Source organism: Squalius cephalus (genome assembly GCF_949319135.1).
Source record: "Squalius cephalus genome assembly, chromosome: 6".
Lineage (NCBI taxonomy): Eukaryota > Metazoa > Chordata > Actinopteri > Cypriniformes > Leuciscidae > Squalius > Squalius cephalus.
The window spans coordinates 46462797-46487213 of record NC_137127.1 but is presented as its reverse complement, the minus strand read 5'-3'; the positions used below and the strand labels follow the sequence as shown (position 1 = coordinate 46487213).

The 24417-nt window shown below is 37.4% G+C and overlaps 2 protein-coding genes across 3 annotated transcripts in view; both read left to right on the top strand.

Moving 5' to 3' along the window:
• The first annotated feature begins 3869 nt into the window (after nucleotides 1-3869).
• The window catches only part of LOC307159775 (uncharacterized protein), a 62903-nt gene continuing 42355 nt past the window's right edge, over nucleotides 3870-24417 (top strand). The window contains exon 1 of one of the 2 annotated variants that reach the window (XM_079873373.1): nucleotides 3870-3930. The gene's annotated coding sequence lies outside the window, so the exon portion shown is untranslated. Of the gene's footprint in view, nucleotides 3931-9621; nucleotides 9685-24417 lie in introns of those variants that run through there. The other variant, XM_079873372.1, reaches the window with a different exon arrangement.
• Nucleotides 10204-21326, top strand: LOC307159780 (uncharacterized protein). Its single transcript, XM_079873384.1, has 2 exons — nucleotides 10204-10405; nucleotides 18057-21326. Exon 2 carries the CDS (start codon nucleotides 18114-18116, stop codon nucleotides 19425-19427), a length of 1314 nt encoding a protein of 437 aa, XP_079729510.1. The 5' UTR covers nucleotides 10204-10405; nucleotides 18057-18113; the 3' UTR covers nucleotides 19428-21326.

The window sequence follows — 24417 nt, the reverse complement described above, 5'->3', positions numbered from 1 at the left end:
TTTCTCAGCCACTGCTCTGTTTTGAGATTTTGCTTCCATAACTTGTCCTTTTTCAGATTAGTGGAAAGAAAACATCCAAAATAGTGTTTATTATCTATTTGTATATGTAGATTTCCATTTCAATACACATATTTAAAGGCGGTGAGTTTTTTTCTGTGAGGTTAATATATCATTAACCTGATTTTATACATGGTGATTTATTTATTTATTTATTTATTTCTGGCTGTTGACAGCATTTCTGAATTATAAAGTGATCAAAAGAGATCCAAAACCCACTCTGAATTTTCTTTAAAAAAATGTTCAAAATCTATTCTGGAAATTAGCGCATATTTAATTATATAATGCCTCGTTTGCATATTTAAACAACATTTCAGATTAGTGGAAAGTACAAAATTATTAATCAAATGGGGAAATAAATGTTTTCCCAGTACTTTGGGCATTCATGCTGAAAACTGATGCAGTTCTCGCTTCGACCACACGAGGTCAGCAGCATTCAAACCAGAGTCAAATATCACACATCTCTCACACTGGAGCAAGTACTAACACAAGCAGCTTGCTAGTGGCTAGTGGCAGAGAATAGGGAGTGGGCAGGCTCTCCGTAGACGGGTTCTGCTAGTGGCTAGTGGCTAATAACATTTTCCTGCTAATAACATTTTCTTCCTCCAGAGGACTCAATCGCATGGAGCCCCTAAAGGGACGTGGAGGTGGACAAAATTGGGGATGGGAGAAAAAAAAAAAATTTTCAAAGCTTTCTTCGCAAAGATACGCATTCCCTCGCAAAACTTGTTGTGAGCTCGGACACACACTTCCTGTCCCGCTGGCAGTGTTTCAGACAGCTCTGCGCTTCAACAGCGGAGCGGTTCATAGTGTTTGAACTTGGACTCAAATATAAAGACATGCTTTGTCAGTGCTTAGTTCAAGGAGTTCAGTAAAGTTGGCAATTCACAGTTTCAAAGTCGTGAGCTAAACGTTGTTGAAACACAAATGACACCTATTTACAATCATAGTAACGGAGACAACGAGCTACAACCCAAGTTTCCTCAAAACGAGCTTTATAATATAAATTGGTCTCTAAGCAAGCGGCTGAGAGACAAGTCTGAATAAGGGACCGTCTGCAAAGTGCAAAACCCAAAACACTTTTGCACATTTTATATTATGAAAAATATTCAATAACTTCACTGTGACACACCCCAGGCGAAAAAGACGGTAACACTTTATTTTACGGTGCCTGTGATACAGAGTAATTAATAAATTAGGTACTTAGTAATAGACACTGTAATAACATGTAACAAAATGTACTTAACATGTAACTAAGTTATAGAACAGCCTGTACTTACAGATTGTAATTACACACATATAATACGCAGCTACTGTTACACATCTGTAACAAGCCGAGATGGATAAGGTTTATAGATACACATGAAGTACACTTAAGTACATTCTTGATACACTTTATTTTACGTAGCTTACACCTGTGTAATATTTTGTAATTACAATGTAATTAGGAAGCTAATGCATGCATTTAAGCTATGACCTAGTGGGTTAATTCAGATGGATAAGGTATGTAAGTAAGTGCAATCTTGATACACTTTATTTTATGTTACATACAAGTAATGCTACAGAACATACACATTTATCATGTGTAACTGCAGACCTTATAGCCTAACATATTTAAGTATTTGTTGTTACATTGTGTTATACTAAGTACTTTCTTACATAATTACAGTGTACCAAGTCGTAACACGTATGTAACAGACTCGGCTTGTTACACATGTGTAACAGTAGCTGCCTATTACATGTGTGTAATTACAATCTGTAAGTACAGGCTGTTCCATAACTTAGTTACATGTTAAGTACATTTTGTTACATGTTATTACAAAGTCTATTACTAAGTAATTAATTAAGTAATTACTCTGTATCAAGGGCACCGTGAAATAAAGTGTTACCAAAAAGACTTACTATTAAATGTATTAAAAATGTACCTGAGTATGTTTTTAGTACAATACAAATATACTATAGGCCTAATGCATGTTTAATACATTTAACAGTACGTCTTTTTCACCTGGGACATCACTTCAGTTCACACATCCCTGCTCTCCTGCTGGTTACAACACATTCAAGTCAGTGCATTTTTATTGTCATTCCTCTATATAACATGTATACATTGGAACGAGATGGTGTTTCTTCAGGACCATGGTGCAACACAGAACATTACTACATAGCTTAAGTGCAAATACACAATAAGACACAATAAAAAACTCATGACAGTAAATCTACAAGACAATACATACTCTGAAAAAAAAGATAAAAAGTTTGCAGTAGTACTGAGACTTACTGGGTTAGTGTGTGTACAATGATATAAATCTTTACAGGTGTTTGACTAACCCAGGTATGAACCTTACAGGGTTAGGTGTTCGACTAACCCGGATGAGTATTGGGAGGCAGCATATTACATTCATAATATGATTATTTATTATGAAACAATATCAATAACTTCACCGTTATTAGAAAGAAAAAAAAATTCAATAACTTTACACAGTGTAATGCCATCAAATACAGTAAGCAATTATCATGCAAAAGCTATGGTTGTAACTAGTATGTTAGCTGCGGACCAACATCATTTGTGTAAAGAATAGGCCTACTTAATTTTTATGTGCTATTACCTGCCAAACTATGTGTTGTAGTATGACCAGCAGGAGACCATTGATGAGTAAACCCAATTTAGTGTGTTACAGGGAAGTTATTGAATATTTATAAAATATAGTGCAAAAGCACATTTTATCAAACTAAGTGTTGTATGACCCGAAGTAGCTTGATTTCTTAATTAGTATTTTTATGTTGTTTCCAGTCCAAATATCTAAAAATTCTTACATCAAGAAGCATTTACTAGAGAAGTAAAATGACATAAGAAATTCTATTTTGTTTTCAGATAAACAGAAAGTAATTTAAGTAATTTTTGCTTAAAACAAGCTAAATTATCTGCTAATGGGGTAAGAAAAAAAATCTTAATTCATATGGAAACAAAATAGAATTTCTTATGTCATTTTACTTCTCTAGTAAATGCTTCTTGATGTAAGAATTTTTAGATATTTGGACTGGAAACAAAATAAAAATACTAATTAAGAAATAATTTTTTGCAGTGTGTCTACGTTACTATGGTTGTAATTATGTGTTATTTGTGTTTTAACAACATTTAGCTCTCAAATATATTGATCCGGGACAAAAGGAATCGCCGGTGCAGCACAGATGTCTACTGATTAAAATATTTATTTAAGGTGCATAACAATGAATGACTAACGTTTCGATGTAAAGTTACATCTTCATCAGAGTCCAAAGTCAAGGACTCTGATGAAGATGTAACTTTACATCGAAACGTTAGTCATTCATTGTTATGCACCTTAAATAAATATTTTAATCAGTAGACATCTGTGCTGCACCGGCGATTCCTTTTGTCTGGTTCGTTTTGTCCTGCCCTGGTTGCACCGGATTGTTTGTGGATTACAGAAGCGCAGAGAACCTTCTTTTCATATTGATCCGGGAAGTTTGAATCTGTGAATATATTGCCAACTCTACTAAACTCCTGGAGTAAAGCACTGACTGACCACATGTCTTTATATTTGAGTCCAAGTTCACACACTATGAACCGCTCCATTGTTAACGTACGCAGCTCTGAGACACTGGTCAGGAAGCATCTGTCCGAGACATAGATCCGATCCAGCGCACAACAGGCTTCGCAAGGGAACGCAAAAGATTTGAAAAATATTTTTTTCTCCCATCCCAAATTTTTTCCACCACCATGTCCCTTTAAGGGCTCCATACAATCGCCCATTAAAGTGCCTTAAAATCTCAGGGCTACACTAAACGATTAAAACGAATAGATCTGCTCATTCTGAGATGTTCCTGACGTACAAATATGCCACAGAGATCAAGGTAAATATTTGATTTTATTATTTTTGCATTAAGTCCTATCTTTCATGGGGGAATCCCGAAATCTCAAAATGCTTGCTGAGCTCACAATTAAAAAAAAAAAAAATAATTCAAATCAGCAACAAAATCTGACATGAATTTCCCCCATTCATAAGTAATTTGAGTGCAAAATAAGTATTTGGTAAGTCTTTGTTTCTTACAGGCAAACCTGAATGATACCAAACATAAAAGGGAAACAACACTAGATTCAAAAGATACATAATATGTAGTATGTAGATTTTCTCAGTGAGCTTTTAGTGACTTGAATCGGGGGAAAGGAAGGGAGAGGGGGGTGCACCGATAAGGACAGAGAAAAGCTTGGACATGTCCTGTGCTCTTTCTCTAAGGTCTTCCCTCCAGGGTGCGTTTTACTGCTTTATTGCAGGGTGAGTTTGATCTCAGCTTTTGTCTTAGCAGGAAAATCAAGTCTTACAAAACTATAAACTTGTATCCCAGTTCTTCTGTGATAATTTGAATTAGTGTAATATAGATATACAGATGCTGTGTGTTTGAAAAGAATGTCTGTGAAGCCGTTTCATACAGTTAGTTCACTTTTAAAGTAGAATATCAATGTGAGTACTCTTTTTAAAAGTATGCGAGAGTGTTCTTCTTTTACACTAGGGACGGTTAAAAATGTTGCATGTGTAATCTTTACAGATGTAGGCAAAATGGCGACAGCTCTATCCTCCTGTAGAATACTGTAACAAACATTAACTGGGACTGAAATAGAAATTAAGACAGATTTAATTCTGCTTGCCATGTCAAGCAGCAGCATCTCACACAGAAGACTATAAATAAACACACACACACACACCCCACCCATCATTTCCTGAAACAGAACTTCCTGTGATAATGAACCGTGCGCAGAGTTCATAGCAAACATGACTGTAATCATTATATATTGCTGGGATGTGAATACTAACAAGTACACTCATGTTATTTGAGGAACTGAAAGTTTTTATTTTGGGTGAACGAATACAGGCCATCACATGCCCTCTAAAGTTTTAACACTGTGATTGTAATGTCTTATTCAGTATATGGGGAAGACTGGGGCTAGTTGTCATAAGGGCTTTATCTCAGTAACTATAAGGTTTTCAGTCAATAAATGTCATGTCTATCTTTTTTTTTTTTTTTTTTGTTTAAACCCATCTTAAATTATAATATTCTTTTTTAATTAAAATTCATGCATTCAGACCAGAATCAACTAGGCCTATATAATGAAGAGTGATTTTATCTGAAAGGTTGCACTGTGTTTTCAGGACAAGTGAACCCTTGTGGAAAAGAAGTGTATTGAATTGTATCGAATGCAAAAGAGATTATTGCTGCTTTTCATTAAAATTAGTTCAAACAACACAATTGCTGTACATTTTGTTTCTACTTAATTGAATCATGTCCAATCTATCTGTAGCTCACTAGTTTAGTTAAAACTACCTAAATCATTTTTTTTGTAGCATTAACAGAAACTAGGCTATAGGGCTGGATCAGGAGAGAAAATATTCAAATTACGTGTTATTTTAGGTGTTTTTGAGTCGTACAGCCACAGGACAGCTGTACTAATGTCAGTGAAGTGAGAAACATCTCACTTGTTCATTGCAAACATGTGCTATGCATTTGCTCTGCTATTTAAATGTATAAGAAGAGTCAAGAATTCATAATCTGTATAATCTTTAAGTAATCAGATGTGTAATGTATTGACAAATGTTAGGTGATTTCTTTAGTGTGTCATAGATCTTAAATCTAGTGTTTATTTAACATTGTTGTTTTTCCTTTTATTTTTTTTTTTTTTTTGTCGTTTGACTTAGTCTTTGCATGTTTGCTTTGTAAACACTATTGGTATTTCCGCCTAACTCGATCTAAGTGTTCCTTACAACTTACCAAAAGATCCAGTGATCCATGGATATTGACATGCAGCCAGGATCGTGTTTCCTGACATTTATATGTGCCTGATTTTGACGCTGGGGAAATATAAATTCATATAAATACAATAGGTCTAAATCTGGGGGATCACTTGTATATCGTCATATCGTCCAGCCCTAAAACTTGAATAGTTTTTGTCAGTGTTTATTTAAAACCATCAAATAAGGCAGAATATACAACGCTAAATATTTGTCAATACAATACAATATATAGGGTATGATTTTACCTCGAAAATCAACATATTGAGGCAAACTGATAACTGCCGATTCCCTCACTCTCCTGTTGAGTAATAAAAACACATCTCTGTCGCATTTACAACATCTCAAATCTACGGAGCCCCTAAAGGGACGTGGTGGTGGAAAACATTTTAGGATGGAAGAATTGTCTTTTTTCAAATCTTTTGCGTTCCCTCGCAAAGATATTTGCGTTCCCACACAAAACCTGTTGTGAGCTCGGACACACACTTCCTGTTTAACTTCCCGCTGGCAGTGCTTCAGAGCTCCACACGTTAATGGAGCGTTTCATAGTGTTTGAACTTGGACATAAATATAAAGAAATGTGGTCTGTTTTTTCTTCTGTTTGCACAGGTATTGCCAGAAGTAATAGTAGAAGCAGCAGTACAGTAGTTGCGGTAGGCTGATAATCTTTAAAAGGTAGATTGAAACCAAACAAATATGCATTAATAAAAATGAAGGTATTATTTAAACAAACATTTAACATCTCATTCACCATCGGCATATTAACTAAATCAAATGCCTTGACAATACATTATAAATGTTAACAAACTTAAAGCACACCTTTAAAACTCATTATTGTTCAACACAAATCATACAAAGCTTAGCATCAATCAGTACTGTAGCAAATTCCATCACATAAGCTGAAACACAATACTGACATTTTACAACTTCAAAGTTGATATTTTACATCAACATAACTTAAATAGTTAATGTTCATAGCAGTTGGGTCTTCAAGCTTGAATTTGAGGTGAATGTGTGAAAGTCCGTCCCTGCGTCTCAATGTCCATACACTGAAAAAAATGATACTTTGGATTAACTTAAAAAAAATTGATGTAATTTGTTACAGCTAATTGTTTTTTAGATTTTCTCAAATTGTATTTATGATTTAGTTTAAACCAAAAATTTTTGATTTCATGTCAAACCAAAATTTACATTTTTTTACTCAAGAGTGTTAAAGTTAATGAGATAATTAAGTGATTAATTTAGTGATGATTGAGCATTATTGAAGACACCTGATGTTAACAAGCAGAATCACTGAAGGAGAAAATCACAAATTATGGTGATTAGTGTTTGCTTTAGTTGGGCTCTTGACCCTTATATGTTTCCTTTAGATTTTGTTTGGCTGCTGTTATTGATTTATAACAGTCAGATGAACAAAGAGACAATGTGATCTGATGGTGTTGGTTATGTTTTGACATAATCATGCTGTGATCTGAAAAACAAAACTTATTGAGATTGATTAAGTTTGGTTTAACTTGTTAATTACAGCAGCTCTGTGATTCTACAGCCTATGATTTTCAGTATTTTTCTTATAATCCAAAATATTTAATACACATTGTTCTGATCAAAAGGCTTTCAAATTAATTTATTTAGAAACACATACATCAATAATCAGCCTGTGAATCTCAACAATGGTGACAATAATAAAGCATGTTGCAGTGGCTGCCACCAATCACAACTCATTAATGGCTCCCATCATGCATTGCGTTATGAATAAATTATGATCTGAATTGTCTATGTAATTTAATTTTCCTAATTTAATATTATGCTCGTCACCATTGTTGAGATGCATAGACTGAATCTTGACGTCTGTGTGTGCCTAAAAGAAAGATTTTTTTTAGTTTTTTTTTTTTTCAAAACAACTTTTAAGAAATCCTTTGTATTATATCTAAAATTCTGGATATTTATGCAGAATCACAGTTATTCTGTAATCAACAACTTAAATCTACGTCAGAAATAAGGGTCTTAATGAGTTCAGTGATCAAGTTCAAATGATGATTGTCATAATATAACCAACACCATCAGATCACGTTTTTTTCTTTGTTCATCTGGCAGTTATAACTCAGATACAACAGACAAACAAAATTTAAAGTAAACATATAAGGGTCAAGAGCCCAACTAAAGCAAACACTGATCACCATAATGGTAACTTACAATTTGTGATTTTCTCCTTCAGTGATTCTGCTTGTTAACATCAGTCGTCTTCAATAATGCTCAATCATCACTAAATTAATCACTTAATTATCTCATTAACGTTAACACTCTTGAGTAAAAAAATTAAATCAGAATTTATGGTTTTAACTAAATCATAAATACAATTTGAGAAAATCTAAAAAAAATTGCTGTAACAAATTACATCAATTTTTTAAAGTTAATCCAAAGTATAATTTTTTTCAGTGATAGAGGGCGTAACACTTACTTTGATGCAAAGTGAAAACAGAAGGTATAAACTAAAAATCACAATTTTCCATTGGACCAATGTAAATATATATTTTGAATGAATTGCACTGATGTTTCACTTTTTTCAGTGTACTATCCATCCTAAACAGTATGTGAGATTAAAATAAGTGTGTCCCAAAGCATAGCTAGTATGTTGAAAAGAGTATGCTAGAAGTCCCTGGATGGTCTACTATTTCCGGTGGATTGTCGAAGTGTGGATCTTTCCGTGCTTACTATAAACAGCTAATATTACCCACAATCCATTGTGCTTTGGAGGAGGAACTACAAAAATGGCGCGACCGATGGTGAGAGGTTTAGGCCCTGTCCCAAATGGCACCCTAAGCACTCGTGGTCTTCCTACGAGTCTGCACTTTCGTGGCGTAATGCCGCTTTGACTGTCGGGAAGAAGTCTGCTCCGGAGCTCGCATCAGTGCGGGCTCGGCAAAAGTGCGCATCGAGGGCGCAAAGGGGGCGCTCATGAGCACCCTTCTGAGGCCTACAAATGGGACACTCTACTGTCTCACAGACTTAACGGACACGTGCACGCGGCAAGTCCACAAGACTGAAAGTGCATATGAAGTGTGCCATTTGGGACTTATCAAAGTTTAACCTGCTAAAAAAATATTTATTTAAATGTTATCCATGTTATATTTCATCTGCAATAACAATATGGACTTTTGTAAAGATCTGTTTAGCCATTTTAAATGCAGTATAAGTAGGCAAATTAGTATAAGTAGGCAAAGTGAGTGGCAGCACTTGTTAGTCAATGAAGCGGCCTTCTCTAAGAGGTGCACCACTATACTGTTCCCCCTGGAAACACAACCTATCAGGCTCCAGCTCAGCCACCACACTGCACTGCCCTCTTCGGGAATGTCTTAACATGGAGGAACTTGAAGTGAATACTCATTCTTTCTAGACAAAACAATAACATAGCCATTTTTTTGTTTGTTTGTTGTTGTTGTGTCAGAAACGAGCTTATTTACATATAGGCCTGCAAATACATTATACGCTGTATCAAATCATGTTCATCTTATCACCAACCCCCGGCCCCTGATGTTTCGGGCTCAGTCCCTGAAAATTTTAAAAACTAAAAACGCCCCTGATTGATAAAGAAATTTAATTTTTTACATTTGGGAAAGGGAAATATTTACATTTTAAACCATGAAGGCGAGCCAGTGGACATCACACAAACAATGTGCAAACTTTGCTCTAGAGTTATGCCGGTGTAGAAGTCAATATCCTTAGTCCATTTTTCACTACGGAAAGTGAAAGTAAAAACATCTGACACTGAACTAACGGTGCATGTTCTCTCAGAGACGACGAGAGCTGAATCGTGCTGATAACGGTAGGCTATAACTGTCTTCATTTATTTATTTCTCTTGTGGCCCATAAGTAGTGAAACATGAGAAGAGAAGTATTTTGTGTTAAACAGGTTGTTTTTGAAAAGAGGAAGCAAATCTAACTAATCTGTGAGTTTCCTCGAAGCTCGTCGGTTATGTGATGCGCTATAAAATGACTCCTCCAACAAGTATCGTGAACAAGTCACGGCTAACCTTAAAATCTGAGTAAATGCTCGCATTTTCAATGACTTTCTCTGACTGTTGTACACAGTATAGCAGTGAAGCACAGCCTCTTTTTTTTCTTTTCAGTTTGACCCCAAACATGAAAATACACTGGATAATGATTTCAGGCCTATGGGCTAGTCAGTATTTATTTTACGATAAATGATAGATCAAATAAGTAAATGAATAGCCTGTGTAGGTGAGTTGAAGTAAATGAATAGCCTGTGTAGGTTTGATGAGGACAGGGAGGAAACTTTTTTGTTCTTTTTTTTTTTTTTTTTTTTTTTGCTTGTCTTTGACAAGTACTTGAGTCGTTTGCATATGTTGCAGAACAGATCAGAGCAAAGACACATATCATGGCACATGAAACCGTTCGTTGAAAACTCGTGCCAGGTGTTTGTGGTGAAATGAACTCGTGTCAGAAAGTCATATCTGAAGAGCTTAAAGTTATGAACTGTGCTTTTTGATGAATGCTTATCAGTTCTGTCACAATGTTTTCATGAGGTAGGCTAAACTTATTTTATATTGTCTGGCATTTTCCCTTTTTCATTGACATTTTTTTGTAGTGCAATGGTGTTAAATTAAAATATCTGATGGTAAAAGTAGTAGGCTAAACAAAATGTTTAGTACATAATTTGACATTTTAAAAGTTAAATAATTATATCTACACTGTAAGAATCATCTGCTGTATCTGTGCCCTGTATTTTTTTATTTTTTTTTAACATGTGTATATTTCATGCAGGAATTTGAACTTGCTACACTAAAATGGCTTGATGGTTTTACAAGAAGCTTTCAGGGTAACACTTTAGAATACTGTATCTTACTTACTGCATAACATATAAGGAATTATTGAAGTACTAATAGGTCATTTTTCATTAATTACTTCTTCACTATTGTTAACTACTAAAGAAGTTGTGTTAACTAATCAGTATGTAATATAATTTTATTGTTGTGTTAAGTAACAGTTAGTTAATCAATAACTAATGAATTCTGTCATACCTCCCTATGAGCTATTATTAATTATCTACTAATTAAGGTTCAAGAAAAATAACTAAGAAGTAACTAACATACAATGCCAATATGGTGCATTTCTTCAGCGAAATACTGGTTTGTGTACGTTTTATTGAATCTATAAAATCATTACTGTGCTATAAATCATGTTATTTTATGCAAGGCAACATACAAGGACACAATGTCAGTTAGCTAGCTAACGAGTCTGTCTTTTTTGCGTGATGGAAACGCCTGATTCCTTGCATAAAACAAATGTTTTTATTTCTAAAGATCCTAAAACATCAGATGTTAAAATTCATAAGATGTTCTTAAGATGTTAGACATAAGACATCAACATAAGATGTTCTTAGAGCTGTGCACTGTTTGTTTATGGGCAGGTTATGGAGTCAGTAACTGCATATTTTGGCTATGAGTGAAACGCAGGGCGGCGGTCTGGTAATTATTTATTAATTACTCATGAGTTCCCTATATTTTCACTTTAGAATATGTATCAGGTTCTAAGTAATTCCTGAAGAATGATCTAATAATTCTTTATTAATTACTAATAAGTTCCCTATATTTTCACTTTAGAATACTGTTTCAGGTTAAAAGTAGCCTAATTCCTGGATAATTATTTGATAGTTCTTTATTAATTACTAATCAGGTTATAAGTAATTCCTGCAGAATTATTTGACAATTATTTATGAATTACTAATAAGCTCCCTTTCAGTTTCCCTCAGTCGTTGCCTCAAATACATGAATTTACTCAATGGCATATGCTGAGGAAAACAGACACAGTACTTTACAGGTATATAAAATATAAAAAACTAATCTGAGGTAAGTTGAGTGGGGTTCCTTTCTGAAGTTGATTTCTTACAGAACACACTCAAAAAACCACACAGGTAAAAACCTCTTTAACATTGTATGCATTTGTTAAAATTGTATTTTCATAATACTACTTCTATTAATAACATTAGTAAATAAGGAAGGTCACAACTCAATGTAGTTTGTATGACTGTTCATTAGTTACTTCTTAATTATTCTTCTTGAACCTTAATTAGTAGATAAGTAATAGTAGTTCTTCAGGTGGTATGACAGAGTTAATTAGTTATTGATTAACTAACTGTTACTTAACACAATCATAAAATTATTTTACATACTGATTAGTTAACACTACTTCCTTAGTAGTTAACAGTAGTGAATAACTAGTTAATGAAGAATTACCTATTAGTTCTTCAATAATTCCTTATAAGTTATGCAGTAAGTAAGATTCAGTATTCTAAAGTGTTACCGCTTTCAGTTGTTAACATTATAGTTACAGTTTTTTTCAAATTGCTTACACATTTTCTGAAACTATGGCTCCATTTTTTTAAACTCTACACACAAAACCAGGAAACACACACAACATGCAAAACATCTGACATCTCTTGCAAAAGTAAACACTTCATTCAAAACTATTTTAAATTAATTGTGTTTTTGTCTAGTAACTCTACACACAATTACATCAAATGATTAGCCACACACACACCTATCTATCTATCTATCTATCTATCTATCTATCTATCTATCTATCTATCTATCTATCTATCCATCTATCCATCTATCTATCTATCTATCCTGTATATCTATCTATCTATCTATCTATCTATCTATCTATCTATCTATCTATCTATATCTGTATGTGCATGCAAGCCAAGTCAGAAAGTCAACTTTATTTCTAAAGTGTGTGTGTGTGTGTGTGTGTGTGTGTGTGTGTGTGTGTGTGTGTGTGTGTGTGTGTGTGTGTGTGTGTGTGTGTGGAGATATTCGCTTTTGAAGAAATAGTTTTTTAAGGACTACAACAAACGGCTGGTAGGAACTACACAACATTCCTCCCGGATTAGTGACATCACGAACCCTAACATTTACATAAACCCCGCCCCCTGGAAACACGCAGTCCATGTTGAGAAGAGGAAGAGTTGTTGTAGTCGAGCTCATTTGTGAGTCTGCTCAAGCTGTCGCATACGTCTTTTCACATGCAATAGAGCAACACAAATGCAATAGCATGTCGCTCTCTAAGCATCTTACAACAGTTCCCACACAAGCAATTTTATAGATTATCATGACAGAATATGCTAATCAAAGACTTGAAGATAGTTAACTCCACATCAGCAACATAAATTCATCAACTAACCATTCAGAAATGTCCTGTTGCTTCTACATAGCTGGACACCTCGTGGGAGAGAGCTGCATGGAGTCGGCCGATATGGAGAATATTAATATTGAGACAGAAATCGCTGCCAATGAAGAGGTTTTTGCAAGGCCTGTTTGTATGGAATTACTTTTGTGCCAATAATAATGAACGTAACTTTTCAAGAAACTAATGAAAATATAAATTGAAACTGAATAAAATGTCTTTGAAACTGAAAAAGAATAAATCACAGTCAATTTTTTTACTTCGTTTTTAATACACTGCATGTTTTGCTAAATATTTCTCATATTTCTATCGTTGATCTGAACTTACAAATTCGCTTCTGAAGTTTTCATTGACGCTTCTGAAGTTTTCGTTCGCCGTTCTGACACATTTCTCTTGTGGGGGTGGGGCTAGTAGCAGTGTGTTCTCATTGGCTACTGAGTTTTTGATTGACAGCTTCTTCACCTGGAAGTGAAGACGTCAGTGGTGTGTTTATGTGTGGATGTGAGCGTCTGTAATCATTCACTAGTATTGGCACAAAAGAAATTCCATATGTTTGCTTTACTCCATCCAAGAATCTAGTGAGTTCAAAAGGCATGTACAAAGTTTCTTTATCTACACTCCTTGACGCGATCCAGAAGCAAACTGCGTAAGGTTGCCGTTTCTTGCCGTTTCTTCATTACCTGGTCCCGGAAGGGAGAGGTAGGAACCTTGGGCACGTATCCGGGCCGGGGTCCCAGGATCACTTGATAGTTAGCCGGGCCAAATTCTAGGCACGATTCGTCGACTGAAAATGTATGCAGGTCCCCTACCCTCTTGATAGAGGCCAATGCAACCAGGAGTACTGTTTTACAGGACATCATTTTTAACTCCGCTGACTGCAAAGGCTCAAAGGGTGGTCTATGAAGTGCCGAAAGGACTAGAGACAAATCCCAAGAGGGTATAGAGAGCGGGCGAGACGGATTTAGTCTCCTCTAAATCCTCCTCCTGTTGTACGCACAGGTCGCAGTGCTGTCCGTACGGATCAGTACATGCTTGCCTAGTAGCGGTGTTTTGAAGCGGCTCAGCGCAAGATGTACTGCTACTGCAGACATTACCGCAGCTGCCGATGCCATATGCCCCAGGAGCCTCTGAAACAGTTTCAGTGGTGCTGCTGTCCTGCATCTGAGCCATAGACTGTAAAAAAAATATGGACGTAGTGTCCGTGACGTCACCCGTGGGTTTCTGAAGACCGTTTTTGAAGCCTAAAGTGGGCGTAGCCGACCGTCGCCTTCTTGGCAGCGCGTCCCTCCCGAAAATGGGGAAAGAGGCGGGACGTGGGTGGAGCTGAGGAGCCTGGTGCTGAAACCACGCCCACCTATGGATGGAAGATATTGGCGGTTGATTTTGAACCGATTTGAATGCAGAAATTTAAGGCTTAATATAATTTAAACGGATGAGAAAAAAATTCACCCCCCTCACAGTTGTCATGAAGGGCAAAGTTAGCTGTATATACCAAAGCCACTTTTTGCTCCAGGCTGCAAACATGTTTTGTTCTGCTGTAAAGTTGGGCATTTCAACATGGGGGAGATGCAGATTTGACACACTTTTGCAGCCAGCCTCAAGTGGCCAGTTGATGAATTGCCGTTTTATTCACTTCGGTGTTGGTTTCAAGATAGAGACAGGGAGGCTGCCGCTTGGTCTGAGCGAGCTCACGCAGTTCACCACTGACTGGACCCGGGCCTCTGTGAGGCACGATGTCATGTTAATCGAGTCCAATTCCATACCGAGAAAAGAGATCCTCTGCCCGGGGGTGAGTTTGACCAATCGTCAAACCAGTCGTCCAACTGAGAAGGTTCGGGACATGGTGGAGGGTTCCACTCAAGCCCGACCTTCTCGGTGGCCCAGGAAAGCATAGCTGTCCACTCTGGATCGGACTCGGGCAACGCTACACTCCCCAAAGGGGGTAACACAGCTGAATCTTCATCTCCAGAGGAGCGAAACTCTCCCTCTGATGCTGCGGTAGACATATGGTCGTCAGGAGGAGCCACGAAAGAGACGGATGCTCGTTCTTGAGAAGGACCAGCACGTTCTTTTGGAAGCTCCAGCAGCGGCCGCGTTTGTGAGGCGTGAGGGGCCCACGGAGATTGCCTCAGCGGGGAAGCCCTCATGGTAATCCTCAGATCACCCTGGCTAAGAGCCGAAGTAGGCCTATTCTGCGGGGCAGAATAGACATTAGATCGGGGCATATGCGAGGGGACTGCACCTCCCTTGAGGTAAACGAGTCTCGATCTCAACGTGGCCATAGTCATATTCCCTATTGTGGCCGAAAAAGACGCAGGATCACGCCTGTGCTTTACTTTTGTGAAGAAAAAGAAAAAAAAAGAAAAATACTCTTCCCACTACTGAGCTGAGGCACCCAGGGAATGGTCGCAGTGTACAGCAGTGCTGTAAACACTATCAGGGAAATGCCCACCTGTACCATCACAGAAATAAGCTTGCAGTGAAAACAGCAGTTGTGTGAGCTTAAGCTCGTGGCCACACACTGATCGCGCCATCACACCAACACTGAAACAGAGTCTTCAACGCTATTAGAGTCTTTGTAGAATTTCTGAAGTCAAACAGAAAGCTCGGCTCCGAAGTGAAAGACAGTGTGTGCGTGCGCCCGCTTCATGTTTATACCTGCGCTGTGGGGCGGGGCGCGTGACGCGTTTCACGCACACCAACGTTCATTGGCTCGTTCTGTAGACACTCGAAGATGATAGGGCTCCCTGAAGTGATCCCAATTACGTCGTCACGTCGACGTTACGTCAAACATGAGCGACTGAAAGGGAACAAAATATATTTTTAATAATAGTTGGCTACAAGGAGCTCCAAATTTTATTTGGAATAATAAATCTCACAAATTGAAGAAATATATTTTAGCAAACAAAATGAGTGAGGGCGGTCTTGAAATCCTGAACTTGGATGATACTAACAACACATTCAAAATTATTTGGTTGAACAGATGCTTGCTTGGGTCAGATTCTATGTGGTATTTTATCCCTAATAATATAAAGGGAAGGTGGCCTTTCTTTTTTGATGAAATGTAATTACTCCACTGGTAAATTACCCATTAAATTGGCTAGATTTCATCAACAAGCTCTGTTAGCTTGGAAATTGGATTACAACCATAACTTATTGTTTTTCTAAAGTTAATATGAACGGTATCTACACATTAAGGATGTCATTTGTCTTTTTGAAAACCCAAACAAATCTTTACAATCTACTGTTAACTGCTTTATCATTGTGGCAAAGTTTTACTTTCACAAACAAAGGTTTCTTAAAAAAAATCCTACTTTTAAAGATCTCTTATGTGAAGTAGAATATTTAATCAAATCACTAAGAATAATTGATAATAGAAAATGTACTTCTTTTTTAAAGAAATATGATGAGATCTTTCATATACCATGATTAATATATGTTTGCCGTTTCTTTTTTCTTTTTCTTTGTTTAGTTCTTTCCATTTTTGTCCTATGATTGTGCAATAATGATTTTATTTGTTCAATATGTGCATTCATTGTAATATGTAAAATGGGATTTTCCAATACTTTTTGAATTTTTTTTTTTTTGCAACAGCTGGCCATAGTCCAAACAACACAGACAGTTTGGAGTCTACATCCCGTCACCTTGAGGATCATATTTTCATTATTGCAACATTCCTAATGCTTATTTTATGAGTAATCGTGTTTATAAAAATGTTGCTGAAAACATTATGCATCATTATTGAACGAATTTATGATTCTCCAAGAGAGATGTTGGCTGAAATAGCACTCCAAGTAAAGCTGATATGCAAGTGCATGGTATGTACATTTGGAGAGTACATAATAGCCTAATAGCTGGTTTGATTTGCATTGAGAGATGATCTTATGGAAAGTACTCCATGCCAATCTCTAGGTATGGTGAAGGCTATGTGATGATGTGGGGCTATTTTAATTCCAAAGGCCAAGGGAACTTTTTCAGGATGCATAGTATCCTGGATCCATGTAGTAACTGGCCTTTAAAAATAAAAATCTGCCTGCCTCTATGGGAATTTAACATAGGGGTGTCCAAACTTATGCACCCTGTATTTTAAGGAAGAACATTTATTTATTTACGATACATTATTCATTCACAAAGAAAATTGGTGTCCTTAAAGGTTGGATTTTTCCTAATTTTTTAAATTAAGGCATTAAGTTCAATTTCCAAAAGATGATTTTTTATTCCTCTTTTTAGTCAACTTTAGCATGGGTGTCTAAACTTAGGCATAGCACTGTATATATATATATATATATATATATATATATATATATATATATATATATATATATACATACACACACACACTATATATATATATATATATATATATATATATATATATATATATATATATATATATATATATATATACACATACACATGCATACAAGCTACAATATAGATGGTTTCGCAGCAGATTCACAATAGTAACAAATTCAAATTATGCTATAAAGCAGCTCCAACAAGACAAAAGTGTAATTATTCAGCTCGTCACTCCAGTGTTGATTCAGATCAGTTCAATAACTGTAAAATTCATCAATTGTGCATACATACTCTATATACAGAGTATTTCACATCTGTGTGCAGTTTGGCATGTGTGTGGCTAATCATTTAATAACACAAAAATAATCGATTAATAATCCCACAACCTAACCATAAACACTCAAAATAGCTTAAATATAACCCAGTTTCAACACTTACCGTCCCAACACTTATGGAAGTGTACTGAACTCAATGAAATTGAATTGTGACAAAATATTCAACAATTGTGTTGCTTCAGCTCATTTTAAAACAGTAAAACAACTAAAAAATGTGTGTCTTTGAGTCTGACTTCTTGTGTTGTGGTTATTATGTGCAAGAGTTCAAATCCCAGCCACAAGTGCATTTGTCCATTAAAGCCAAAAGCTTTATTAGAGACAACCATTAAATGTGTGTTTTCTTTCTTTTCCCTAGGTAAACCTGATGGAATATGACTAACTGAAGAGTGAATCAGAAGCAATCGCTTTTAAAATGAGGATTATACTGGTGATCTTTTTTTTGGTCATTTTGTTTTTCATGCTCATACAGTTGCCATTCCTCCAAAAACCCGGCTACCACAAATCCTTCATTCCTCCGGCTCCAAAAGCATGTGGCGTTCAAGTGAAGGACGGTCCTAAAGCATGTGGCGTTCAAGTGAATGACAGTCCTGGGATTAAAGTCGGGAACCTTCACACATATGTGACCGGCTCTTATATGGATCATCGTTTCGGAGATAAAAAGATAAAGATGATTGCCATCGTTCTCCGTGATGAGAAGGTGACGTACAGGTGTGTGATGTGCTGTGAAGGGAGGAACGTGACTTCACCTGCCAAATACACAATTCACTACGACCACTTTGGTTTTGAGTACGGCACTGCTACTATCACATGCCAAATCGATAGCTCGTGTTCGACACCGACGCATGTTGCGTTAACAGCCAGTGAGATCTCGAACAGCATAACATCCTTCCAAACCATTAGAAACAGAGACATTCCAGCAGTCTTCCCGTATTCATTTACAGTCTGCATCTCTGTCATGTATGACTACAAGAATGTGCTGGGTTTAGTCCAGGCGATGGAGATGTTCAGACTGCTTGGAGCTCAAAGGGTGGTGATATATAAAACCAACTGTGATTCAGACACACAGAAGGTTCTGGACTACTATGTGAAAAGCGGTTTTGTGGAGATCATCCCATGGACGATTAAAAAGCACATCAATGTGTCTAGTGGCTGGAGGAAGGATTTATCACCCGGTCAGCTGCAATACTACGGGCAAATTCCTGCACTTAATGACTGTGTTTATCGTTACATGTACCAAAGTCGCTATGTGGCTCTACATGACATGGATGAGTTCATTCTGCCTCTCAAGGTGAAGAACTGGATGGATCTGTTGCCTGAGCTTGAGAACATGTACGGCACTAATGTGGGCTTTGAGTTTGAGAATAATGTATTCCCTTGCACTGCAAAAGCTACAAATTCTGAACAAAATAAATGGGAAAATGTACGGGGATTGAATATTTTAAAGTGTATAGAGCGAGTACCCAATATCCCTAATAGATTCAACAATTACAAGATTATAGTGAGTCCTCGGCTAGTTCTGAAGGCTACTGTACATGGCCTGCTGGAAACTGTGAAACCTCAACCCTACACAGTAAGAGTGAAGAACTCCATCGCTCGCATGTACCACATGAAATTATACCCAACAAACACAAACCTTATAAGAGATGATCATCTGAATGACTATGCCGAAGATCTAATACCTGCTGTTTCTAATGTTCTGCAGACCTGTGGATTCATTAAGGACTAAATTATTGTTGTGAAGAACTTTCACTGGTTTCATGTCAGAAAAAAAAATAAAAAAAATAATAGGGTACCTTTTGAAAAACAAAACAAGTGAACAGATGCCGTCTGGAGAAGCCTGAATGGACAGTCTGATGAGTTAAAATCTTGTGGACCGTTCTTTTCAAGGTTGAAATTGAAAATTGGGCTTTACACATTCCTACAAGTTACACGCTACTATGATACAGAATTCAAAAGCAGGATAAATGGCTATTTCTCTCAGACAAACACCTTCATCAATGCATACAAATGATTAATTTATATGCCATTCAGGCTATATCACTTAACAGCACAGGGCTTTAAAGGGCTTTATTCAATGTGTTGACATAATTTCCACTGGAACAGGAAAACAGGGCAGGATATATCAAGCAGCACCTTTTTTTAAATAGCCAATAGGCGCATTTGACAGCTTATGACAGCCACAGTCTAATAGATTCCCCTTTTAGATGTAAAAGTCAACATGAAATCAAAATTTAACCTATTTACTTTGTTAGTGCATATTACTAGTCTTGTAGTGAACAATTAATCCGTGCAAGTTAATACACAGAAAAAAAAAATTGTTTGCCATGGTAATCTTTAATTAATCAATATCTGAAAATTTACTTCCGGTCTGGAATGGTGTCCCTTTTCTGATGACGTCAGTTTGACGGCTTGGGTTGATAACGCTTAACCAAGCGCAAACCATTAGTCTGCTATGAGCAGAGATGGAGAGGAGGAGCCCTAAAGTAAAACTGTGCCCTCTGTTCAATATTCCATTTCACTGGGAAATACGTCACAACACTGGAGAAACGTTGTTTGCAAATTCCGGTTTACAGGGACTTTAATATTAAACTGTTACTAAAGCAAAACAGTGAACATAAATATGCATAGGATGTGTATTATGAAAAGTGTGTAATTTATGTTGGTACATGACACCAGTGTTTCCTTGTCCACTCGTCAGTGCTGTTTCTAATGCCGAGTCTCTCTAACCATTTCTCCACCTAATCTCCTCCATATCGCTTTATATTACAGCATTCTGTGCAGAATCCAAAGGATCCGATACGTTTTCTGGTCTGTGCCGACTCGGTCATGTTTTTTACAAGGGATGTTTCTCACAGTTGCTGCTTTATTTTTCATAATTACAACTTTATATCTCACAATGAGAATTTAATTAAAGTTTATTTTACAGTTACCTTTTTATATTTTACTCTGGCAGAAACAGATGGTTAATGTGCAGCAAGTTGGTAAACTGACAAAAAAATTGTCAATGACATTTCCTACTCTTTCTGAAATGCTGCAAATTGAATTGTAATGTGTAGTAAAGTATGAAATTATTTTTGTGATCAGTGAAATATAGTGCAATAAGCCTTTACTTGAACATTACACATGAATTTGTTAGTAGAACTAGTTTATAATGTTTTAATGTTATAATGACTACTTCACTACAGAATCTGTTAGTGTCACTGAATATACCCAGTAGGAAATCAATGCAACTGTGCATGATTAGTTGGTAAAATCTCAACAGTCACACATACTGTATGGTTGACATAAAGCAGTAAAGATCAGCAAAGTTTACAAGACATTAGGCTACTTTAGGCTTTTCTTTTCTCTCTTGGCAGTGAGTAGATTTGAAACTGAGATTACAGCTGTAAAACTAAAACAGTGAAACAAGTTTCTATATGCAGTGGGTACAGGATCTCCATATCAGCAGCTGACAGTGAGCGTCCCTAGCAATCTGTGGAATGGTGGAATAAACACAAGATAACAATGTCTGTGTGATCATCTCCAGCCTTGCTGGGTTATATTTTTTTCCAAAATGTTCACATTAGAACAAACACAAATGTCAAAAAAAAAATAAAATACATTGTCACAATAATTTTTTTTTTTTTTTATGCAAATCTTCACCGTTTCAGTCTCTTTCTTGCAATTACACAGCGTTTTCATGAAAAACCTTTCAGCCAATCATTGTGTTACTCATTTGCATATTCAAAATGCTGTTCAGTGTTACATGACTTTTAGAGCTTTCACTCAATTCAAATCAACTAAGCAATATCGAACACATTCAAACAAGACATTTCTGTGTGTTTTATCCATTTTAGACCACTCACATACATGTTTAAAGTAAAATGTACATATTATGAACTAATATAAGGACACATTTGAACATGTTCACCTTCTATCAACACTGTAATGCAGCATAGATATCATCCAATTGCAGATGAAACATCGCAATTTCATTTTGTGATTAACCATGTAAAACTTTATCAAAACAAATCAATTTGCAACACTTAATATGCATTAACATGTATTCTTTCAACATCCATGGAGACTGACATAAAACAATCGACTAACCTGTGAAATGGTGAAATAAACACAGGACAACAACGTGCGTGTGATCAGCTCCAGTCTTGCTGGGTTATGATGAACAATGCAGCAGACCCGTCGCAACAAACTGCACTCACATAGCACCCTCCTCTGGTCTGGTAGAACCACCATCCACTCAAAATATTTTCACATACAGCGATAATATTATATTCATCAATTGTGACGAATTGGGGAATCACACTCTCCACAGAAGGTGAACCTCAACAATTTTACTTTGTGTCTTTATGACATTCTATGGCATTCTTTGGGCAGGTTTTCTCTCTCCGTGTGACCGTCTGATTGCTCCACACGGTTCCTGTTGCTGTGACCCTCCCTCTTGGTCCTCAGTAATCTGCTCCTCCCATGTGTCTCCACATTCTGGCTCCATGCCTTGTTCTGGCCAGAGATCCAGAGATTCTCAGCAGGTAGGTAAGTGTCAGCTTGTAGGTAAGTATCGGTGGACATGTACATGGTAATTGTCTCAAAGTCCCTCTTGTGCAAGTCTGTGGTGAATCATCTCTTTCATTGGTGTAGGGTCCATTCAATCCTCCCTGAGTCAGTATACTTTCTGATTCTTCTCTTCCAGATCTTGGGTATTCTTTGTATACAAAGATGTCACCTAAATGCTCCTTTACAACGTAAATGGTGGGCTCCCAATAGGAACAGCTTTCCTGGGCCACCATTCTAACTCAAATTTCTTACCAGGACACGATCTCCAGGTCTTAGGATGACACAGTTGGTTTTCTGATCGTAGTACTCTTTATTGCGAAGACTCATCTGTTTGCTTCTCTGTGCTGCAATCTTATAGGCTTCAGCCATCCGATCTGCCCAGCATTCAGCATAACCGTGTGGGGTGGTGGATCCATCTTCCTGTAGCAGCCCAAACAATAAGTCATCGTGGAGTCGGGGATGATGACCACACAGGTAAAACAGAAAGTACCCCATAGATTCATGTTTGGTGCAGTTGTAGACATGGATTGCCTTCTGCAGATGTTCCCATCAGCTCTGTCCTTATCAGTCAATGTCCACAGCATCTGGAGCAAAGTTCGGTTAAGTCTATCCACAGGATTACATTAGGATGGTATGGTGTAGTCCTGAGGTTCTGAGGGTTGTGGAAGAGAGAATTTTCAGACTCGCGCCCCTGATCATGATGTAGCTTTGCAGGGAATCCAAAATGAGGTATGAAGTCATTGAATATTTTCTCGGCTGCTGTCTTCCCAGATTTGTTCCTGGTAGGATAGGCCTGGGCAAATCTGGCAAAGTGGTCAATCACCATAAGGATGCATCCAAACCCACCCCCCCATTCTCTCAACAGCTTCTTTGTGTCACTAGCAGCCGTGCACCAAACATCAGAGGTCACCATCTTACCAACTTCCTTCAGTTCGATGACTGGTCCAATCATGGAGATATGGAGTGTGACTGTGTCTGGCACCGTCAAATTTAGAGCTGCCACCCAGGCTACATCTCTATTCTTGGACATCATGTTGCCCTCCCAGGTTGCTTGGATGGCATTTTGTGACAGGCCCTATGTGCACTCACTGATTTATTGGTACATGTCCAAGAGGCAACGTGACAACAGGTCTGCATCGTTATTACTCTTGCCTGGTCTGTATTTAATCTCAAATTGGAAATCCGCAAACCCCCATACCCAACGATAACCAGCTGCATTTAACTTCGCAGAACTCATCACATAAGTGAGAGGGTTATTGTCGGTATAGATTGTAAAATATGGGGCATAGCAGAGGTAGTCGCAGAACTTTTCGCACACCGCAAACTTTAGTGCGAGAAACTGCAGCTTGCCTGAATGGAGCTGGTAGTTTTTTCTCAGCAGGGGACAATGTTCTTGAAGCATATGCGATGACCCGTACTTTTCCTTCTTCTCTGGTAAAGTACAGCCCCCCAGTCCTTGCTCAGACGCATCTGTGTGTAATACAAACGGGGCGTCAAATTCAGGGTTTGCAAGCAAAGGCAGGCTGGTAAGCATGTCAGTGACGGTGTCCAAGCCCTGCTGGTGCTTGCCTTCCCACACAACTGGATGTCGAGATTGCAGCTGTGGACTTCTCTTCCTTTCCTTCTTACGTCCTACTTGTGATGGAGTTTCTGATGTGCTAGCCTGAAGCAGCTCATAAATGGCTTTCGCCAACCTAGCAAAATCTTGAATGTAGCTTCGATAATAGCTCAGAAAGCCTACAAGGCGGCGGACTTCTCCAAAGTTTTGAGGTGTTTTGTCACGGAGTACCCTCACAGCCCACAAATCTTTTGGGTCCACTCTTACTCTGTGTACAGACACAAGACGACCCAGGTACCGGACCTCTTGCTCAAACAACTCGCACTTAGCTGGATGTAGATTGACTCCGTGCTGTCGAAGAGCTCTGAACACAACTCGCAGTTTCTCCACATGCTCTTCAAAGGATTTGGCAAAACACAGCACATCATCCAGGTAGGGCAGGCAACACTCATCACAGATGGAATCTAACATCTCTTCCATACTCCGCTGAAAAGCGGCTGGGGTATTTGACAGACCAAAGGGTATCCTTACCCATTCAATAGGCCCCAAGGGGTCACAAATGCGGTCAAGTGCCTCAACCATTTAGCCATAAACCCCTGGTGGTAAG

What these genes read in the sequence shown, in the direction of transcription:
- LOC307159780 (XM_079873384.1), top strand. Translation starts at nt 18,114, where the DNA reads ATGAGGATTATACTGGTGATCTTTTTTTTGGTCATTTTGTTTTTCATG.